Raw genomic sequence first — 24007 nt, 5'->3', positions numbered from 1 at the left:
AAAATTGAACTCTTTGGATGTCATTGCACACACCATGTTTGGAGGAGAAATGGCACTGTACATCACCCCAAAAACACCACACCAACAGTGTATTGAAGGATGAATGGAGAAATGTACCAGGACATTTCAGCAAGACAATGATGCGAAACACACAGCCAAGGAAACTCTCAATTGGTTTCAGAGAAAGAAAATAAAGCTGTTAAAATGGCCCAATCATCCCATCTTAAATCCAATTGAAAATCTATGGAAAGAACTGAAGATCAGAGTTCATAGGAGAGACCCTCAGAACCTTCAAGATTTGAAGACAGTTTGTGTGGAAGAATGGGCTAAAATCACACCTGAGCAATGCATGTGACTAGTTTCTCCATACAGGAGCTATCTTGAAGCTGTCATTACCAACAAAGACTTTTCTACTAAGTATTAAATTAATTTCAGTAAGCGTGTTCATTACTTATTCCCTGTGTCATTCCACTTTATTACACAGTTTAATTAATGGACTTATTTGTTTCGATTTTTTGTATGTGTGGATTACATTTGGTGAAAATTTCATGTCAATAGCCCCATTAGAAATATATTTACTGTGAAAAATGTTGATCATTCAATACTTATTTTCCCCATTGTGTGTGTGTGTAAGGATGTGCTGCTTTCTGCAAGGTCCTTTGGACATCTGCTGAGAGTGCATTCAAGGAATGCTTTATCAGAACAAAGGCTACAGGATGGTGTTTTGCTCTTTCCCCATAAATAGTGGATTACTGGACGGGGTAGACCATCATATACAGCCATGATCAGAAAGCAGGCATGGTGATATTCTGCCCTTCAGAATATTTTCCCATGTAACCTTGCACTGCAATGCAGATTCCCATCCCAACCAAACTCCTGCATTCTCAGACCCACCACCTTCCTAGCTCTCTCTCTCTCTCTCTCCATGCACACTTGTACTTCATCCTGGATCAGATCACAACTCTCCTTGCCCTGGGCTTTCTCAATTTGCCTCCTGGGGACATAGCCCAGTCCAGGCATTCAAATGTGTATTGTATATTACTTCTTTACTGAGTGTTCATGACATGCCTAATAGATAGGAAATATAAAACCACACAATAACATAGAGGTCTTTCTTCTTTACATCTGAGAATAACATAAGCTAATGTGTGCCTCTAGTGAGGTTCTGTAAGGAAGAATTACAGCGCCTGGGGTGAAAGACCTTCTTAAACGTAATGCAGCCTGTGGTTTCTCCAGCTGTTATATAAGTAATATAGTTTGGAGTATATGCTCCCACATAACAAAGAACCGAAGGTTTAGGGTCAGCGTCTTCTTATATTACAAGAATTTGATGTGGTTTTAGTTTAACTTCAAAATCCAGGAATATGCTCTTCCTACTAAAATGTTCTAGTCAGGGGAGGTTTCATTACAACATCACTTTAGATACTCTTCTTTGGCAGCATCCACAACTTCAGGATTTTTCTTTTCCATGGTTCCTATCAAATGTGGCCCAGTATGCATTCCTCTGTTGTAGTGAAAAATGGGCAATTGGGTCTGCCAGCAAACTTGTGGTATATTCAGCCTGAGAATCCAGGAGTATCATTTCTTTAACATACTTGAGAGCATAGACCTACTCTCATTACGGTTTGTACACTTCATTCATACAAGAGCCTCAGTGTTATTGGCCACTGCCTGTACAATATAACGTGTGGGGGTTCACATTGAGGGAGCAAAAGTTTCAATCCTAAATTTGTTCTTCTCTCTTGTTAAATGAATCTTAGCCTGAAGAGGTCTATTAATTTTTTACATTTAAGATGTCTCACTTAAAGATTTACCAATGTGGTTACTTGTCCTAGTGTGTACATACAGTACTGTGCAAAAGTTTTAGGCAGGTGTGAAAAAATGCTATAAACAAAGAATGCTTTCAGAAATATAATGATCGCATTTTGTAAATTGATAACAATAAACAAAGTGAGCAAACAAAAGAAAAATCTAAATCAAATCAATATTTGGTGTTACTACCTTTTGCCTTCAAACCAGCATCAATTCTTATAGGTACACTTGCACAAAGTCAGGGATTTTGTAGGATTATAGTCAGGTGTATGATCAACCAATTATACCAAACAGGTGCTAATGATCATCAGTGTCACACGTAGGTTGAAACACAGTCATTAACTGAAACAGAAACAGCTGTGTAGGAGGCTTAAAACTGGGTGAGGAACAGCCAAACTCTGCTACCAAGGTGAGGTTGTGGAAAACCGTTTCATGTCATGGCAAGATTGAGCACAGCAACAAGACACAAGGTAGTTACACTGCATCAGCAAGGTCTCTCCCAGACAAAGATTTCAAAGCAGACTGGGGTTTCAAGATGTGCTGTTCAAGCTCTTTTGAAGAAGCACAAAGAAACGGGCAACATTGAGAATCGTAGATGCAGTTGTCGGCTAAGGAAACTTAGTGCAGCAGATGAAAGACACATCAAGCTTATTACCCTTCGAAATTGGAAGATGTTCAGCAGTGCCATCAGCTCAGAACTTGCAGAAACCAGTGGGACCCAGGTACACCCATCTACTGGCCAGAAGTGGTCTTCATGGAAGAGTTGCAGCCAAAAAGCCATACCTCCGACGTGGAAACAAGGCCAAGCGACTCAAGTGCTCTGGCCTGATGAGTCAAAATTTGAAATATTTGGCTGTAGCAGAAGGCAGTTTGTTTGTCGAAGGGCTGGAGAACGGTACAATAATGAGTGTCTGCAGACAACAGGTGAAGCATGGTGGAGGTTCCTTGAACATTTGGGGCTGCATTTCTGCAAATGGAGTTGGAGATTTGGTCAGGATTAACGGTGTTCTCAATGCTGAGAAATACAGGCAGATACTTATCCATCATGCAATACCATCAGGGAGGCGTATGATTGGCCCCAAATTTATTCTGCAACAGGACGACCACCCCAAACATACAGCCAACGTCATTAAGAACTATCTTCAGCTCTAAGTACCATGATGTTCCAAAAATGAAGGATGGATTAAAAGCCAGAAGTCTGTATGACCATCAGCATCAAGTGACTCCGTGAGAACCCGAACTACAAAGAGGACTATTTCATTTATGTTAGGTAGAATGCCCAGAGGGGACTGGGCGGTCTCGTGGCCTGGAACCCCTACAGATTTTATTTTTTTCTCCAGCTTTCTGGAGTTTTTTTTTTTTTTTTTTTTTTTTTTTCTGTCCACGCTGGCCATCGGACCTTACTCCTTTTCTATGTTAACTAATGTTGTCTTATTTTGTCTTTTATTTTTCTTTATTATGTAAAGCACTTTGAGCTACGTTTTGTATGAAAATGTGCTATATAAATAAATGTTGTTGTTGTTGTTGTAAAGAACAGGAAGTCCTGCAAGTGATGGTATGGCCCCCACAGAGCCCTGATCTCAACATCATCGAGTGTGTCTGGGATTATATGAAGAGACAGAAGGATGTGAGGAAGCCTACATCCACAGAAGATCTGTGGTTAGTTCTCCAAGATGTTTGGAACAACCTGCCAGCCGAGTTCCTTTAAAAACTGTGCAAGTGTACCTAGAAGAATTGATGCTGTTTTGAAGGCAAAGGGTGGTCACACCAAATATTGGTTTGATTTAGATTTCTCTTTTGTTCATTCACTGCATTTTGTCGATTTATTTTCATCAATGATTAACACTTCAATTTTTGAAAGCATTCTTTGTTTACAGCATCTTTTCACACCTGCCTAAAACTTTTGCACAGTACTGTATAAACACAGGGAACTCCAGTTTCTACTTTACATCTTGCCTGACGAAGGGTCCCAAGTTGCCTTGAAAGCTGGCATACTGTAATCTTTTTAGTTAGCCAATAAAAGGGGTCATTTTGCTCAAATTCTCACTACATTCATAATCAATTCTATTAATTGAAACCTTAGTCAACTCATAATTGCTGTGAGGAGTATGCATGTTTTGGGCATTTTTTTCTCCCCTGGTTTTGGGGTCAAAATACATGTTGACTTCCAATCCTTCACTGGCCCTGACATCTGGAAGTTTAGATAAACTAGAAAGTGTGTCCTGCAATGGACTGGGCTAGTATTCTATTCAGAATTGGCTCCTGAACTGCAACCACAGCCCGAATTCACTGTGACTTCCATCTGGAAAAAAATAGTTTATAATTGGGATGGGCATATTAAACATTATAAAAATGAATGAGACAGATATCAATGAAATGAGTAAAAGGTAAAAAAAAAGAACAAAAAGAACGCAGTGTTCTGGTAACACATTTATTTACACATTCTCTCAAGTAAGCAAATAATTAGGAACAATTCTTTGACAACTCCTGCTTTCACTTTCACTTTGCATACACAGTGATGCTTGAAAGATTGTAATCCTGACTGCTGTCAGTCAGCAGTGTAAATAGAGGATTCAACAGAGGAATATAAAGAAAGTCACTGTAGGTTAACCGTTAGGCCACATCTGCCGACAGACACGTCAACAGCTTTACAGACTGACACCATACAGGAAATAGGAAACTGCACATTTCACAGAATGCCCACTCACCATGGCGGCTCCAGCTCTCTGCTGCAGCACAGACCAGGTTGTTTTTGAAAGCACAGCAGGTTTGTTTTCTAATAAAATTTGCTTTAACTTCAATCATTACCCCAAAATTGAATACAATTAAAAACAACTAAATGCACCAATAATAAATAAAATCACAGTTTTTTTTGTATGTACATTTTTCTTAGGTCTAGAACATTCACAAAGCAATTCCTTCTTTTTGTTAGAATTGGGACTTCTTTGCAAGGTTATTTTAAGAAGGCAGATCTGACCTGCAGTGTGATTAAAAAAAAGTAATGACAGTAATTTTAAGAAAATGTTTTCATTAAGAAATGTTGTTGCCTGCTTGACTTGTTGAAATGCTCAACCTCACCGTTATGAGTGCGGACTGAATCTTGAGGGGGGAAAATGACACAAACAATTCCCTATTTAAAACCTTCATGTGCAAAGTGATGCTTAGTAGAACCATACACCCGAAAATTTACAATTAATATGAAAGTAGTTTTTGGAGAGAAAAAAGTACATTTTGACCATACCTGTTAAACATAACACTGTATGCTAAAATTACTGATGAAATATCAGGTTAGACAATGAATGAATGTACAAATAAGTGGGATGTAGCTCCCGGTGTCTCACAACCCTGCTATGGGTTAGGATGATGGATGAATAATTGATCAAGATGCATTTTAACCATTCACAGTACTGGTCCAGTACATATTTCTAATGGTTCAAATTAAATTCTGCTCGGGTAGTAAAACTAACAACCTCTTTTCAAACTGGAGAGCAATTTGTAATGTGGCTGTAGATAAAACTGCACTCTACACAATGCTAGTTGACACTTCTTCTTGAAGTATTAAAGCCTGACAAAATAGAAATATAACAAGGTGTTTTCATCTTGTATGATCAATACTCCTTAATAATACAGGTATAAAAAGAACAGAGGTAACAGATCACAGCTCAAGTCAGTTGCTGGGAACTCAAAACCTCCTCCAAATCCTAACCACCAGCTGACACTCCTATTGATCCCATCTATTGTTTTCTTTTAAGAAGAGAGATTTGTGAAACAGCAAAGGCCACCATCACCATAACAAAATGTGGAAGAGAGAAAGCTTTGACTGCTCCTGCAATAACACATCCAATTAAAAACAAAGAAAAAAAGGAAAAAGCAACTGAGATCAAGGAAGCCTTTCTTTTGGGGATATACTGTACGACATTTGATGTATATCAGTATGGCATAAGGGAATGTTCCTTGGCTGCGGAATGGAGGAAAACACATAAAATGCTAGCTTACTGCCATTGCAAAACAAAGCAGAGATGTCAGTAACCAGACGTTTCACTGAACTGAACACATTTTCTTTAACAAAGACAGACTGGAACTTGTAGAAGCTGCCTCACCCAGATCAAGTTTTCATGTTTTTCAAAATTCCGGGAACAATATTTCTTTCAGATGCCCCAATTTGTAATTAAAGTCTCAGATGAAAAGTGCTGTTGCTTCTTGGTATGAAATTGTCCAAGGCGCAAAATATATATATATATATATAAATAAAAAATATATTTATATTATTTATTTATACTTAAATAAGTAAGCATCATCATTCTGGAATGTCCAGCTGCATCAGTTGTGGCTTCATTTTAAAGTACTGGTTAAATCTCAGTACTGCATACCTGCAAGGAAGATGGGAAAAAAAAAAAAAATAAAAAAATTAGTATGGGTAGACTGCCCTCTAGTGGCAGCATTGAATAAACAAAGTTGCAAACCACAACAAAATTATGATTACATGCTGTGTTGGGATTAACCACAACAAAATTATGATTATATGCTGTGTTGGGATTTTCAAAATGTTTACCATTATTATATTCATTGCACCATACAAGTAGTTTAAATAATTTATGAAGGGTCCTACAATGGGCCCTTATAAGGCAGACGTCAAGGACAAACTGTGGCTTTTGATTTAGCAACTTTGATATTTACAGTTCTGTTGCTGAGGTCCTCCTATTGCTGCGAGTGGCCAGAAGACGAATGAGCAAAATAGACACTCATTCTGCCTACAACACACCTCATAAGGCAACAAAGCCCACCACTCTCCCTCTACTAGAAAGGATGGCGAGATACGCAAATTGCAGATACATTTATTTCCTCACAACACATACAACACTCTGTCTCAGCCATTCAAAGTTTAAGATCTGCTGCAATTAAAGAGTCTTGAATTTCAGTTTTGCCCCCATTCATCAAGAGATTTCCAAAGATACATTTCTGTTTTTACAATAAACTGAAGAGAGATCAGAATAATTCTTTGTCCATAGCACAAGAAGTCACGAATATGCGGCACTTTCAGGATGTGTTCAATACAATTAACTAACTGCTTATTTTATTGTGTCAAAATGTATTTCCCTTAGATTCAAAAGCACTAAATAGGTTAAAGAATCAAATATTTTCATTCTGCTAAAACACAACTTGAAATGCTGTATTGTAGCCAATTCCTCACATTTTGCAGCTTTCTCACCTCCTGTTTTCTTGAGTGTGTTTGCACGAGCTTTACTTTTGGGGATTTTCTGCCCAGTGTTACTCTTTGATTTTCCCACAATTTGTCAAGCTGCCCTGAAGTCAATCCAGCAGATCCAATAACCAACTTTTGTGTGTAGCTCTTGCTATGAACCAGCTATTCCACTGATTTGCTCCCATGCAACCATATTCCAAATTCCAAAAGAGTTTTGAACTTCCTCAAGGAGGTTCTGTGTGTATTCCAAATCCTTAAAATGGAATTTTGGGTATATCTGGAAGGTTTAAAACAATAGAATCTTTATACCTCTTCAGAAATCAGTGTATACTCAGTTCTGTATAAGAGGATTATACAAAGAGCTCCTTGGTGTTCATAGTAGAGCCTTAGCACTGACATGCACGACATTTGGAGTACACACAAATGATAACGAAAAAACAATAGAGTTTTGCCGTATTGATTTTTTCTGACAGTGATCTTCAAGCAAGTACTGTGTCTTCAATACAGTACATGAAACTATTGATGGAAATAAAAAAAACCAAAGCTAAACAGCCGGTAGCTCCATTTTTGTAACTGGCTTCATCCATTCACAAGGCACAGTTGTAAGTAGATAAAGCCTATCCTGATGGAATACAATTTAAATATGACAAACAACCTAACAGTATATCTTCACACTCAGATTAAATTAAAATCCCTGAAAAAAAATCCACAGAGGTTGTTTTTTTTTTTTTTTTGTGGTAACATATTTTTGATTGAAAGTACAAACATACAGGGGATGCAGTGGTACATTGCATTGTTAATATTATTGTGTTAACATAACCAACACCAACTACTTTTAACACTGGAGATATTATCTGAGAGTAATTGTTTAAATATATAAAAAATATATAAAAATATAAAAATCAGATAAATGAGATACTAAGACAAGACTTCTTAGAATTAAAGCATGGTTACAGAAGCAAAGCAATAATAATTGCTGCCAACATGCACCAATTGAAAATACAGAGACAATTTTAGATTGTGTATTTTTATCATGTAAAAACAATTACCTTGCAAAATCATTATTTGGTCTGCAGATGCCGAAACCAAAATATCTAAAAAAAAGTATCATCCACCCTACCTGATCTTGTTACTTTTTCATAGTTGGTAGCACTCATTCAACATAAATGCTGTCTGTCTCAAAGGAAAATAGGATGACTAAATATTAAATGGGCGTCACCTGATATTCTGGAACACGAATACTTATTTGGATACATTTTTTTTTAAGACTTTGAGCTTGACATCTATCAAAATGTATCACTAATATAAAAGTGTTTTAAGTGTGTGACTAATAGATATCAAATAAAGGTGACAGAATTTTACTGAGCATTTCTACACTTTATCATAGTATGAAACACGGACATCAAATGATTTATCTCCATGTAACATGTCCAGGATTTTTAGTAGAAAGACCAAAAAGGTATCTTTTTCTCAAATTAAAATAGTTAACCTGGCTGCAGATTTTCACAACAAACTCTCTTAATAAAAGGATAACTTGCTCCTTAGACCAACATAATTTCTCTGTTTTATAATTTTAGAATTAACTTGTGTTGTGAAATGTAGCATAGCTGTATACCAAGTTTGTGACATTAACTGTTGGACCCCACAGTTTCAGTGTCTCTGTTCATAAGAATGTTCCTGTTTTTTTTTTTGTTCCTAAATTAGTCCTCAAGTGAATGGGCTCTGTCCTGAGATGCAACAAATTAAATGGAACTCTGCAGGGTTTCTTATCTGTACCCAAGTTTGTTTCTGGAATTACAGATCCTTTGTGCAGTTTACATGGGAAGTGTATTTTATGATAAAAGGCTGAAATGCATTTCAATGAATAAATACTTAATTAAAAAGAGTTGGATACTAAATATCTATGAAAATCAAGTACAAAGTTCAATATCAAACAGTCTTCATTCTAAGCTCAAATGTGGGAATGAAACTTATTTAAATAACATAGTTACATAAGAGATGATGTAATATGGTGGCATAGCTTGACAGCTCTTGGACCACAAATTTCTAACCCCATTGACTGGTAGAAGCTCATGAGGGAAAGGCAACTACTTACCCAAGAAAGTCAAATTCAATGGTTGAGTATTTGGCTTGGATAAGCGCCCAGAAACCCCAGAAGAAATGAGATGCCTAGAAACACAAAAATAAGCATGCAAATAAGATACAAACATACAATGCAAATAAATTTATTATACACCCCCAATAGCAAATTTTTCCTAATTTCTAAATACTTGTATGTGCATCCTGTATTGACTGTTATATCTAAACTGGCCCCATGTAAGTGTGAGTGTAGGTGTGTGTATGAGTGAGCCCCATGATGGACTGACTCCCGCCTTGTGTTCGATTTTTCCAGGACTGTCTCTAATCCCATGTGACACTGAGTTGGGTTAGGTGGGTTTGGGAAAGTTTAATTGTTATGTTCTTCAGTAGTATTTTTTTTTAATTTATAAAGCATTTTAAGTCCAATTAAATGAAATTGAATTAAATAGAAGGGACTGATCATCTGGACAGCATCCAAAATTGATTTTCATTCTCAAACAGTACATTGCCAGGTCAGAATATAACTGCACTATATATTTTCTTAAACATTGGAAAGTGTTCATTTAGCGGGAAATATAGTAATATTTTGGAAACTCGAGAAAGAAAAACATAGCATGTTTTTAACTACAATAAGGTTCTTGGCAGTCTTTGTCACTTTTGACATATCACAATGTTTAAAAATGATAATTAAGGTCAGCAGGCTGAAAGAAGAACCATTGGAACTCTGTCCTTAGATAACAGCATCTTTACAAACAAGCCAGAAATATAAATCAAGACAAATGAAAATCTAAAAGGATTGCAAATACACTCTACTGTTTCTGTATCAGAGTAACATACCAAACCCCTTAATTAACATGCAGTTAGTGTTCTGTATCCTAATACACTTTGAGGTGAACACCCTTACAACAATGTAAATAAAAGAAGTCGACAAACTTCAGGACTTCAGGATAAGGATTGGCTTCAAGGTCAGGGACACAAAGTGGGGTTGAGCACAGAGCACAGTTGATAGACACAGATTCCTCTACTTCCTATAGGTACTCTTTAGGACTTTTTTGTGAATTGCACAGCTGAGATTAAAAACATGGCATGTTAAGAATGCCCAGCTACTTTCAACACAGGGTTTGCTGAAGTTCAGAAGGTTACCCTGGGATATTAATATATGCCAGTTGGCAGTTACATCTCATCTTAAAGTATTGCTTTGCTTGCACTCTTATCTACTGTTTGACATTTGAATCTAATGCAACATATATTTAACAGGGCTGCTAAACACATGGATGCAGAACATCACTGTCAAGCAAGCATCAACAAAAAACACATGTATATTATGTCATTCCATTAAACATTTCTCTTATGAAGTTTTCAGAAAAAAAAAATATCGTGTTAAATAAAGAAATCGGGAATCCATAGAAGAGGAATCATTTGTCCAGTATCCAGGAACAGCTGAAAAGGTGTAGAGTAGTATGAAATATAAAATAAAATTATCATGACAAATAAAAAATAAAAACATATAGGTGTGCCTTTTTCAGATTTTTTGGTGACGTGATGGCCAACTTGTCTGCCTACACCTTTTTCAAAAGATTAACATCAACTGAAAAGGAAGTCCTTTCAAATCAGCTTTACTGTACTGGAGGACAGCCTAACATAGCACTTTTTGTGGCATCTGTTATTGGCCTGCTTTTAATTTTTTTCTCCTTTTGTGCAAGCCCAGGTAGGAATGATACTCTTTCTACTCTTTTTCACTGTAGGATCCATGCAATACTCCTTTTGTGATTCAAGCCCACCAAGACCAGTTTGTCAATGTCTCATAGGTTGCCTTTGATAAGTGTGAGTCAGTGCCATGACTTTGCCTCCTCTGAACATGGCTCTAGGAATCATCCCTGAAGTACAGATTTTTTTTTTCTTCAAATTGGGTCTGGTCCTAATTTTTCTGCTAGGTTGATTCATTACAGATGCAGGAAGGCCAAGAAAAAAAAAAACATTAAAGGTTTTCTAATATACTTAAAAAAATAAAACAAAAGGGATTTTTTTTTAATACGCTGGTGCATTTTGCCTTTTCCCATACATTTACTAATAACTAAGTAAACTCTTGTTTGATTTTTACCAACTGCAGATTTATAAATATTTATACAAAACCAGCAAATTCTTTAAACCAAACTGCTTTAGATATTCCCCACTGTTCATTTCAATCCTAGTCTTACCAGAGCAAACTTGTTGACCTGCACATAGAGGGTATCAATCTCATACTTGGAAACATCTTCGCCTTTCTTGGTGAGCTGCTTGTATGCTGTCAGATAAGTATGAAGCCACTGTAGCTGAAATTCTCTGCTTGGGTAGAGTGTATAGTCAACTTCGCTGACTCCTACATGAAACCATCCAAAAGGCCATTAAATGAAAAAGGAAAAACAAATCACAGATAGATCACCCCGATTCAAGGCAGAACATGGAGAACAGAGAGACGAAACAAAAAATAAAAACAGATTACACACAAACTAAAGAATTACTATAATAAAATAGCAGCAAACAAAACACAAAGTATTCCAATCAATCAAAACAGGTTGTAGTGTAGGATACAACACCTAAAATATATATGGCTGACTGAGACTGATGTTTTTCAATACTTTTTAGCATTGTCTAGTAATGGACAGTAGAGCACAAATGTCATATAAAAATAAAATTAAACAATCGGTAAAGCTCCTGAATCTCATTTATCAGATGAATTCTTTGGGTTCAGTGACATACATTTCAGCTGGCAATTGTAGAAGAAAAAAACATAACCATTTATTCCTTTTATGGTACTGGAGTCTCATTACAAATCCATGCTTATTCTAACAAAAATTGGGTATAACCATATTAACCTTAATGGGATACCAACCCAGTATAGTATGGTATGGAAGAATACTTTGACCAGCATTAAATAAATAAAAAGTACTGTGAAATATAATATAACAACATTATGAAATGTGAGCATAAATACTTAAATGTGTCACAAAATATATTTTGTTGCTTATTTAAATATTTCTCCTTTTATTATTTTAGTGACACACACACACACACACACACACACACACACACACACGCACACACACAAAATATGGCCTGAAACGAAAACTGTTAGTTTAACTTGTCAAATTTGGGAGGGCGGGTTCTTATGTTTTTATCTTTAATTGAATTTATTAAAAGCAAATAACATTCCATACAATCAAATCAAACTTCACAAAACTAAATTCAACTCAACCCCCACCCATGAAAAAGGGAGGAAGGCCAACAGCCAGAGTAAAACTTTGAGAGTAATAAAGAGGGAAAGAAGTCCTTCTTCCCAATATAAAATATGTATTTTAAAATGTTATTGATTAGATCTTGCCAAGTTTAAAAAAAATTCTGAACAGACGTTCTAAGTGAGAATTTGATTTTTTCCAATTATAAATAGTATATAACATCAGTTACCCACTAACTTAAAAGAGTTGGGATAGGATTCTTACAACTGAGCACGATAAGTTTACTTGCTAATAGTGTAGTAAAGGCAATTACAGTTTATTCATCCTTCTCCACTTTAAGCCCATCTGGGAGTAAACCAAACACAGGTATTAATGGATTAGTAGTGATTGTGACACTAAGGTTGTCTGATAGGCACTTAAAAATTTTTGTCCAGAATGATGTTAATTTGGTGTACGCACAAACTATGTGGCCTAGTGGGGTTGGAGCTCAATTGCAACGTTTGCAGGTTGGATCTTACCCTGGAAACATTTTGGACAATTTTAAACGAGATAGATGTGCTTGATAAAAGATATTAACTTGAAAAACTGAATGTTTGGTGCATAGAGTGAATTCTGTGCATGGCTGCCTTCCACTCCTTTTCTGAAATGTTGAGTGAGAGATCCTTTTCCCACTGTACATTGGGATCTTAAAAAGGAAGAGACCTTAAAATGGTTTGATATATTATAGAAATATTGTCTTGAGTCTTCAAGATTGATTAATATTTCTTCTGGAATAGAAATAGGTGGGAGGTGAGGAAAATTGGGCCGATTTTGTTTAGAAAAGTTTCTAATTTGGAGATAGTGAAAAAATTTTGTTGATGGGAAGCTAAATTTGGAGTGTAATTGTTCGTAGCATGCAAAGACATTATTTATATACATATCTCTAAATTATTTAATCTAATACGTTTTCCAAACATTAAAAACTGTGCAAGTTTGAGAGGCTGGAAAAAGGTGGTTATCATATAGAGGTGCCACAGATAGAATATTCTCTAACTTGAAGTGCTTCCTACATTGGTTCCATATTCTGAGTGAATGAAGGACAATTGGGTTGTTAGTAGGGCTGCAATGATTAGTCAACGTAATCAACAACGTCGACTACAAAAAAATCGTCATCGCAGGTTTTTTTTATTGTCGACGCGTCATAAACAGAACCTTCAATAGAGGCTCCAGTCACAAAGAACCACATTGGTTTATGTAACTGCAATGCACTACATGAATGTCTGGGGACAGTATCGTTTGTTATTGTTTGTCAAGACTGCACACAGTCCTACCAACGAAGAAAGAATGTCTGAGGAGAAGAAGAATGTAGAAGAAAATAAACGTAGTTGTAATGGCGAGTCAGATAGAGGAACAGGAAGGAGATGGAAAAAAATTGAGACTGAAACTTTCTAAAGTGTGGGAGCATTTCACCGAAAAAAAGAAAAAAAAAGTTGAATGCGGAGCTTTCTTTTCACGGCAGCACCACCGCGATGCATGAGCATCTGAAACGCAAGCATCCTGGAGCTGTGATGCCGCCGTCTCTTGAGAATTTATGCTGGCGCTGTTAGTTAGTTAGGGTCAGATCAGGAAGGGAGGGAGAGCGTGAACGAGGCTGAGAAAACAAAAGTGAAAAAAGCTAAATTTTACAAGTAACAAATTTCCACCCGATCTGTTCGTTTTCAAATAATACTGCATTAGTACGATGATGTTTTCTGATTGGTACTATTCAGGTCATACAATGATTTCTTCAAAATGTCACATATACACGCAGGTGGCTGGTTGCTTGTGCTATAACAGGCTTGACCTGGCGGCGATCAAAGCACATGTACTGTGCAAGGCATGTACGACATCCACTGAGAAAAGAAGAGCGTTCATGGTTCACCTTGCAGAGGAACATTCTTTCCTCTGCATGTCCTGGAGTGCTGTGCAGACTGGGCAAGGTTGGGGGGAAAAAAAAAAAACACGGTCACTGATTACAACCACAAGAAGGTACACGAATGAATATGAATAATATGAATATTGTTGCATCCGTGCCACAATGTTTTCCGAAATGTACTACAAAGGTCATAAAATGAATAATTCCAAATATAATATATACCTAGGTCTCTTTTTTTGTCAGTGTGGCTTTGACATCATGGGCCATATGGTGCATACTAATTCAGCATAAGCAGGAACACTCAATAAAATTGAATAAAAAAAATCAAGTAACAATGAGATACGAATAAGGCAGATTTGCCAGCGTAAGTGTGTCAGCTTTTATCCATCCAGATCAGAGAATTTCCAGTTCGATTGTCTCAAAACACCACTCACATCTACAGTTATTCCCAGTTTCAGATAAAAAGTAACAGCGTCAGATCCCTGGGGGAGCGTTAGTATGTATCGTGATTGTGACTGAGAGAATAAAAGTGAAAAAAAAAAGGTAACTTTTGCAAGTACTATACATTTACAGTGGCTGTTACAGATGCAAATCAAATGTATGTGTTTATTGTATAATATTAACAATAAGAGTAACTCACTACTCAAAACGGTAAATATACAAGGCAGTCAGGATCAAACTAGGGGACTCCTGATTATAAGTTAGCAATTCCTACCGCTGCGCCACAGAAGCTATTGTATCATCCTTGAACCTTTTCTGAAAGTGTTTATTTGATCTTTGCACTTCAAGCTTTACACATTATATAGTTTATGTCTACATTTTGTCATTTATTACTAAAATATGAAAAACATTTGTTTTAACGATGCATTTTTTGGTTAAGTTAAATGCACTTTTTTTGTTTAAAGACTACGTGCACTTTACACAACAATACAGTTTGTATTGTTTAATGTATTTCTTTTTTACTGTGATGGTCACACTAATATAAAAACCATCTGATTATTTTCAAATTCATATATTTCAGTGGTTATTTTAATTAGATTACAGTAATCCCTCCTCCATCGCGGGGGTTGCGTTCCAGAGCCACCCGCGAAATAAGAAAATCCGCGAAGTAGAAACCATATGTTTATATGGTTATTTTTATATTGTCATGCTTGGGTCACAGATTTGCGCAGAAACACAGGAGGTTGTAGAGAGACAGGAACGTTATTCAAACACTGCAAACAAACATTTGTCTCTTTTTCAAAAGTTTAAACTGTGCTCCATGACAAGACAGAGATGACAGTTCCGTCTCATAATTAAAAGAATGCAAACATATCTTCCTCTTCAAAGGAGTGCGCGTCAGGAGCAGATAATGTCTCAGAGATAGAGAAAAGCAAACAAATCAATAGGGCTGTTTGGCTTTTAAGTATGCGAAGCACCGCGGCACAAAGCTGTTGAAAGCGGCAGCTCACACCCCCTCCGTCAGGAGCAGAGAAAGAGAGAGAGAGACAGAGTTTGTTTTTCAATCAAAAATCAATACGTGCCCTTCGAGCTTTTAAGTATGCGAAGCACCGTGCAGCATGTCGTTTCAGGAAGCAGCTGCACAAAAGATAGCAACATGAAGATAATCTTTCAGCATTTTTAGAGGAGCGTCCGTATCGTCTAGGTGTGCGAACAGCCCCCCTGCTCAATCCCCCTACGTCAGGATCAGAGAAAGTCAGCGCAAGAGAGAGAAAAGTAAGCTGGGTAGCTTCTCAGCCATCTGCCAATAGCGTCCCTTGTATGAAATCAACTGGGCAAACCAACTGAGGAAGCATGTACCAGAAATTAAAAGACCCATTGTCCGCAGAAATCCGCGAACCAGCAAAAAATCTGTGATATATATTTAAATATGCTTACATATTAAATCCGTGATGGAGTGAAGCCGCGAAAGGCGAAGCGCGATATAGCGAGGGATTACTGTATTATTAAATTTTAATTGTGTTAATGCAGAGACATCAGGGTGACATTCACAGGTGGACAGACGTGAGTAGATGAGGTAAGACATGCACTGGAGCCCAGAACAGGATTTGCAACCACAGGCCGCAGGCTTCAAAATAATTGTGACTAATCAGAAAAAATTGAACAATTAGTCGACTACCACAATAATCATTAGTTGCAGCCCTAGCAAAGAATAAAAAAAAGGTACTGCAGGATTTCATTTCTATTGAAAAATAAGCTAGTGTGTGTTCATCTGTTTTTGTCAATGTTCAGGTATTTATAGCTTGTATATTTGCTACCCAGTAATGAAACTGAAAATTAGGTAGAGCCATGCCACCTTCTGATTTAGGTCATTGTAGGTTAGCCCTTTGGATGCGTGGATATTTCGAATTCCAAATCAATGAGATCATGATTGAATCTAATTTCTTAAAAAATGATTTGTTAATGCATATGGGGATATTTTGAAATAGAAACAGAAGCTTAGGGAGGATATTAACCTTGACAATGTTAATTCTCCCTGCTTAAGTAAGATGAAGGGTAGACCATCTATACATGTCTTGTTTAACAATAGAATTACCAGAGCCAATGAAAAAACTTATAAGTCTTCTAAATGTGTCGATAAGCCCAAGCAGCAAGCAGCCTACTATACCATCCCCCCACCTCAGAAGGGGCAAGAAGTTCTCCCAGTTCCTGCCTTGATTGATTATCTGGGAGTGAGCTACCCAGAATTGTAAGGGGAAATAATTTGATGCGTGTTTTGTGTCTACAACAATTTATGTAAACACATCGTTAAAACAGAAACATTTTTCATGTTTTAGTAATAAATGACAAAATGTAGACATGAACTGTATAATGTGTGAAGGCCGATGGCCAAATATCAAATAAACACTTTCACAAAAAGTGCAAGTACAATACGACAGCTTCTGTGGTGCTGTGGTTAGAACTGCTGACTTATAATCTGGAGGTCTTGAGTTTGAAACCAGCTCTCTGGCAAATTTACTGTTTTGAGTAGTGAGCTGCTCTTATTGTTAATATTACACAATAAAAACATACATTTGATTTGTGTCTCTAACAGCTGGTGTAAATTTATAGCACTTGTAAAAGTTCACTTTTTTTTTTTCACTTTTATTCTCTCAGTCGCGATCACGATACATCAGATCAGGTGTAAATGTATGATATTTGTGAAAGTTAGCTTTTTTTTCAGTTTTATTTTCTCAGTCACGTTCACGCTCTCCCTCAACCCCTCTGCTCTGCGACTGAGTGAATAAAACTGAAAAAAAAAAAAAAAAAAAACACTAACTTTTACAAGTGCTATAAACTTATACCGGCTGTTACAGACACAAATCAAATGTATGTTTTTATTGTGTAATATTAACAATAAAAGCAGCTTACTACTCAAAACAGTAAATTTGCTGGGGAGCTGGTTTTGAACTCAAGACCTTCAGATTATAAGTCGGCAGTTCCAACCACAGCTCCACAGAAGCTGTCGTATTGTACTTGCACTTTTTGTGAAAGTGTTTATTTGATATTTGGCCCTCGGCCTTCACACATTATACAGTTCATGTCTACATTTTGTCATTTATTACTAAAACATGAAAAACGTTTGTTTTAATGATGCGTTTACATAGATTGTTGTAGACACAAAACAAACATCAAATTATTTCCCCTTACAATTCTGGGTAGCTCACTCCCAGATAATCAATCAAGGCAGGAACTGGGAGAACTTCTTGCTCATTCTGAGGCGGTGGGGGAATGGTATAGCAGGCTGCTTGCTGCTTGGGCTTATCGACACATTTAGAAGACAAAAGATGCTGACGGAGAGGTGCGAAGGAATTTAAGGTGGGACGAAATTTACAAGTTTTTTCGTTGGCTCTGGTAATTCTAGTGTTAAGTATTTCCAAGCAGACAGCAAAATTTTGTTGAAAAAAAGCATTATATTTACTTATGATGTTTACCCCTAAGTTTTAAACCGATCTGCAATGATAAAAGGGAAGGTGTCTAGTGTAATGTTATTTGCTAGAAAATTTACTAGAAAAAGTACACTTTTGTTCAAATTAATTTTCAGTACAGATATCTTTTGAAATTCTGCTAATGCAGTTAGGGCTGCAGGCACAGAATATTGTGGCTCTGATATATACAGTACCATATCATCTGCATACAGTAATACATTCTGTTCAAGTCCTTCTCTTAAAATCCCCTTTACCTCTGATGCATTTCCAAGGTGAACAGCCAATGGCCCAATAGTGATTGCAAACAGCAGTGGTGACAAGGGGCATCCTTGTCTAGTACCATGTTCTAGTTTGAAGTAGTCTGAAATAATGTTAATACAAACTGAAGCTTCTGGACTGGTATACAGTAGTTAGACTCTTGCACATATGTTTGGGCCAAACCCAAATGTATGCAATGTGGTGAATAAGTAGTCCCATTCAACCATATCAAATGCTTTTTCTGCATCCAAATATAATAAGATATCCATATTGTGAGACTTTATGGGTGAATATATCACATTAAACAGGCTGTGACACGAGAGTCACTGTCTTGCACTCCAGAACACGAGGCCGAGTCTCAGTACTTTAGCAAAATCAGCTTTATTCAACTTGAAACAGGAACAGCAGGGTTATTCATTGCAGTGGGATCTACCACTCTCTTATACATAGACACAGCAAACAAACGGGCACAGTCGTGGCCAAGTCAGTGCCCAAGTTATACTGCTCCCTGCATTTATAATGTCCCTTGCATCACCCATCAGCAACAGGCGTGTATAGCGTGATCTCGACCAGTGGGTGGTTTTCTCTGTGGCGCTCTGCTGCTGCGCTGCAAACCTGTGGCTGCCTCGGCAATGGACAAGCAGTCCTCCACAGACGCGGCAGTCGCGCTTTGGTGTGCCGGCCCACTAGGGTTGGGGGGGGGGGGGGTCCTAAAAGAGTTAAGAAACCTCACAAGGCATTGAAGATTGGAAGCTAAGTGTCTACCTTTAATAAATCCAGTTGGTCTTGTAACATTACCAAAGGGAGGACTTTCTCAATCCTTCTAGCTAGAAATTTGGAGAGTATCTTAACATCATTATTCAGAAGTGAGATTGGTCTATATCAGTGGTCCCCAACCTTTTTGACAGCAAGGACCACTTTATTAGATGCAAATTTTTCCATGGACCGGTCGGGGGGGGTGTGTGTGTGTGTGTGTGTGTGTGTGTGTGTGTGTGTGGGGGGGGGCAATCTTATACACAATTTACATAACATTTCTTTTATTATTAAGTTATTAAGCAGTTCGCATACGTTTGCAACCTGAGATTTTTTTTCTTTTTTTGCATATAACAAAGACATATGCTTTACATTTGCCATTCCAACAGATTGCACATCACAAACATTAACACTGTTATCGTTTTTTTCGTGTCTGCCGTTTCTATAGGAGGGTGACAATGAGTTAAATTCCAATGGATGTTTTTCAAATGTTGACAAGCAATAAGCAAAAGGTATCACTGAAAACCACAGAAAACAAAAACAGCAAAAAAAAAAAAACAGTACGAGGAAAGTTCGAAGAAAGAATTTTTTTTTACAATGTTTCTGTTTGGGGATCGTTGTGCAAACATGCACATCTGAGCTGCAACCACAGATCTAACTGCTCTGTGGATGATTCATTCAGGCATTTCAAGGTCACTTCGTTGTAATGAAAGCATCTGCTGAATGTACTTCAAAGTAACGTGATTTCTATAGACTCGTGTCATATGGTGAAACTGTCGGGACCGTAACAATACTTTGTTGTAATACTCTCTCACCTCAGTCTCTCTCCTCTCTCTGCACCGCTGCAAAGCCCCGCCCGCCAAGCATTCTGAAAAGTCTGAGTGAGTCTCCGTTGCCGGCAGTTCTCTCGCTGCCCGGCTGTCAGATGGCTGCGGCCCGGTAGTGGGTAACGGACCAGTGGTTGGGGACCCCGGGTCTATATGATGCACATTGTAAGAAGTCCTTATTTTTCTTAGAAAAATGGTGATTAATGATTAGCAAAAAATTTGAGGTACAATTGTATTGTCTCTGGCTTCTAGAAATATTGCTAATAAAAGGGGAGCTAACTTAATTGAAATTTTTTTTAATAAAATTCAGCATGGTAGCGATCAGGACCTGGTGCTTTTCCACTCTGAAGTGGGTTTATAGTGTAGAGTAATTCTGATAGTGTCAGAGGTTTATCCAATTCCTCTGCACTGAAAGTATGCAGCTGTGGTGTCTGTAATATATCAAAAATGCATTTGATTGTGTCTTGTATTCTTTAATGAAAGGAGTAGAATATAAGGACTTATAGCAATCTCTAAATGTGTGCATTATATTTTTATGGTCAAGGATTCTGTCTCAGTCTGTGCTGGTAATTACTGGTATTGCATTGCGAACTTCCCGTTTGTGGATTTGTTGAGCTAAGATCTTATTAGCTTTCTCTCCGTTTTCATAGTACTGATGTCGCAATTTTAAAATGAGTTGTTCCATTTCTTTTGTTGTCAAGAGGCTGAGTTCTAATTGCAAAGCCGTAAGTACCAACACAACAACAGGCTCCATAGCCATAACTCCTGGCAATATTAGAAATTAATGTAAAGCTATCATATGTAATAATGTACTACCATAATTTAAGACAATAAAATGGAAACAAAAGTTCAGAAGCAATCTCTCTATGACCAAACAGTGAACTTTGCGAACAGGAATATCAAAGGTCTCAATCATGAATTAAAGAAGAAGACAGTACTCTCTCACCTAACAGGTCTAAACACTAAGATACAGTGCATCCGGAAAGTATTCACAGCGCATCACTTTTTCCACATTTTGTTATGTTACAGCCTTATTCCAAAATGAATTAAATTCATTTTTTTCCTCAGAATTCTACACACAACACCCCATAATGACAACATGAAAAAAGTTTACTTGAGGTTTTTGCAAATTTATTAAAAATAAAAAAATTGAGAAAGCACATGTACATAAGTATTCACAGCCTTTGCCGTGAAGCTCGAAATTCAGCTCATGTGCATCCTGTTTCCCCTGATCATCCTTGAGATGTTTCTGCAGCTTAATTGGAGTCCACCTGTGGTAAATTCAGTTGACTGGACATGATTTGGAAAGGTACACACCTGTCTATATAAGGTCCCACAGTTGACAGTTCATGTCAGAGCACAAACCAAGCATGAAGTCAAAGGAATTGTCTGTAGACCTCTGAGACAGGATTGTCTCAAGGCACATATCTGGGGCAGGTTACAGAAAAATTTCTGCTGCTTTGAAGGTCCCAATGAGCACAGTTGCCTCCATCATCCGTAAATGGAAGAACTTCGAAACCACCAGGACTCTTCCTAGAGCTGGCCGGCCAACTAAACTGAGCGATTGGGGGAGAAGGGCCTTAGTCAGGGAGGTGACCAAGAACCCAATGGTCACTCTGTCAGAGCTCCAGAGGTCCTCTGTGGAGAGAGGAGAACCTTCCAGAAGGACAACCATCTCTGCAGCAATCCACCAATCAGGCCTGTATGGTAGAGTGGCCAGACGGAAGCCACTCTTTAGTAAAAGGCACATGGCAGCCCGCCTGGAGTTTGCCAAAAGGCCCCTGAAGGACTCTCAGACCATGAGAAAGAAAATTCTCTGGTCTGATGAGACAAAGATTGAACTCTTTGGTATGAATGCCAAGCGTCACGTTTGGAGGAAACCTGGCACCATCCCTACAGTAGTGCATGGTGGTGGCAGCATCATGCTGTGGGGATGTTTTTCAGCGGCAGGAATTGGGAGTCTAGTCAGGATAAATGGAAAGATGACTGCAGCAATGTACAGAGACATCCTGGATGAAAACCTGCTCCAGAGCGCTCTTGACCTCAGACTGGGGCGACAGTTCATCTTTCAGCAGGACAACGACCCTAAGCACACAGCCAAGATATCAAAGGAGTGGCTTCAGGACAACTCTGTGAATGTCCTTGAGTGGCCCAGCCAGAGCCCAGACTTGAAGCTGACTGAACATCTCTGGAGAGATCTTAAAATGGCTGTGCACCGACACTTCCCATCCAACCTAATGGAGCTTGAGAGGTGCTGCAAAGAGGAATGGGCGAAACTGGCCAAGGATAGGTGTGCCAAGCTTGTGGCATCATATTCAACAAGACTTGAGGCTGTAATTGCTGCCAACGGTGCATCGACAAAGTATTGAGCAAAGGCTGTGAATACTTATGTACATGTGATTTCTCAGTTTTTTTTATTTTTAATAAATTTGCAAAAACCTCAAGTAAACTTTTTTCACATTGTCATTATGGGGTGTTGTGTGCAGAATTCTGAGGAAAAAAATTAATTTAATCCATTTTGGAATAAGGCTGTAACATAAAAAAATGTGGAAAAAGTGACGCGCTGTGAATACTTTCTGGATGCACTGTAGTATTTTTACAGGAGACTTAATCAGCAAGGATCAGTTTCGGTTGCAAAGAGACTGGACTGACCAAATATTCCACTCCAACTATACAAAGAAAACTAGAGATATGGTAATCTTAATTCATAGAACAATTTAATTTACAGTATTAGATGTAGTATCTGATCCTAAAGGGCGATATATGAGGTTGATTTGTAATCTATTTAATTGTAAAGTGATTTTGATAAATATCTAGGCACCCAATGTGGATGACAGAGACTTCATCCAAAACATATTTGCCTCTACAGTAATCCCCAGCTCTATTGCGGTTCAGCTATCGCGCCCATGCTATATTGTGGAAAAATTCAATAAATACATCCTAACTGTAGTGTACTTTGCAGCCAATTCATAACAAAGCATACGGTTTTCAGCAGACAAAGAGTTTGGTGTTACAGCACCCAGATGATTTCTTACAAAGGCCGTTATTGGCTGAAAGAAGAGACTCAACCAATCAGAGCGGATTTTATTCTCTTCGGCTCTGATTAGCTGCTGCTAATGTGGTGTAATCTTGCAAGAACAGCGAGCGTGGGTCCCCGATGAATCACTTGCTTGTGGTACGACTTTTGTGAGCAAACTTTTGTGAACTTTTTATTTGTTTTAAGCCCTACGATAGCTCCCAAGTGTCCTGCATCTTGTAATCCTTCTGGTAGCAGTGAGCCTAAGCGCAAGAGGAAGACCTTGACCATACAGGAGAAGGTAAAACTGATGATGATTATTATTATGTTACTCATATCTTTAGCCCGAAATCCATGTATCATGTGTATCCAAAATGTGTTTTAATAAGTTTACATGTGTTTAAAGCGTGTTGGAGGGGTATTTTAAGGCTTAAACTATAAAAAAAGTGTGGTCTTTTTATATCACGGATTTTCACCTATCGCGGGTGGGTCTGGAACATAACTTCTGCAATAGGCGGGGGATCACTGTATTCCTACTGTAACTTGAATGCTCATAAAATTATAGTGGCCAGAGACTTTGTGTTTTAAATTCAGACCTGGATAGGTCTTCAACTACAGGGACACTAACATCTAATACTGCAAAAAAAAAAAAAATCACACAGTTTTTAATTGATCAAAACTTATCAGACTCAAATCCATATTTAAGAGCATATTCCTTCTTCTCACCAGTACATCATTGCTACTCAAGAATTGATTATATCTTTATAGATAACAATTTCTTGCCACAATCAAATCTTGCAAGTACAATGCTATTGTTATCTCCGACCATGCCCCTCTGATCACAGAGCTCAAATCACAATGCCCCATATACTCAACTTGCAGCTGGCATCTTAACCCCTGTTATTAGCTGACGAGAACTGTATAGAATTTATATCCAAGCAAATTGATTCCTTTTTAGAGACAAATACATCTTCAGAGGTTTCTGCAGGAATATTCTGGGAAACTCTGAAGACATTTTTAAGAGGTCAGATTATCTCATATC

At 37.7% G+C, this 24007-nt stretch overlaps 1 protein-coding gene across 1 annotated transcript in view; it reads right to left on the bottom strand.

Moving 5' to 3' along the window:
- Positions 1–4224: 4224 nt before the first annotated feature.
- etnk2 (ethanolamine kinase 2) overlaps positions 4225–24007 on the bottom strand; it is a 60049-nt gene continuing 40266 nt past the window's right edge. The window contains exons 6-8 of the mRNA XM_028797162.2: positions 11293–11453; positions 9111–9184; positions 4225–6182 (exon numbers count right to left, since the gene is read on the bottom strand). Of these exons, the coding sequence (XP_028652995.1) occupies positions 6110–6182; positions 9111–9184; positions 11293–11453 (308 nt within the window). The 3' untranslated portion in view covers positions 4225–6109. The remainder of the gene's footprint in view (positions 6183–9110; positions 9185–11292; positions 11454–24007) is intronic.

This window comes from Erpetoichthys calabaricus, chromosome 3 (genome assembly GCF_900747795.2).
Source record: "Erpetoichthys calabaricus chromosome 3, fErpCal1.3, whole genome shotgun sequence".
NCBI classification, from domain to species: domain Eukaryota; kingdom Metazoa; phylum Chordata; class Cladistia; order Polypteriformes; family Polypteridae; genus Erpetoichthys; species Erpetoichthys calabaricus.
This window is presented reverse-complemented; position numbering and strand designations above follow the sequence as displayed.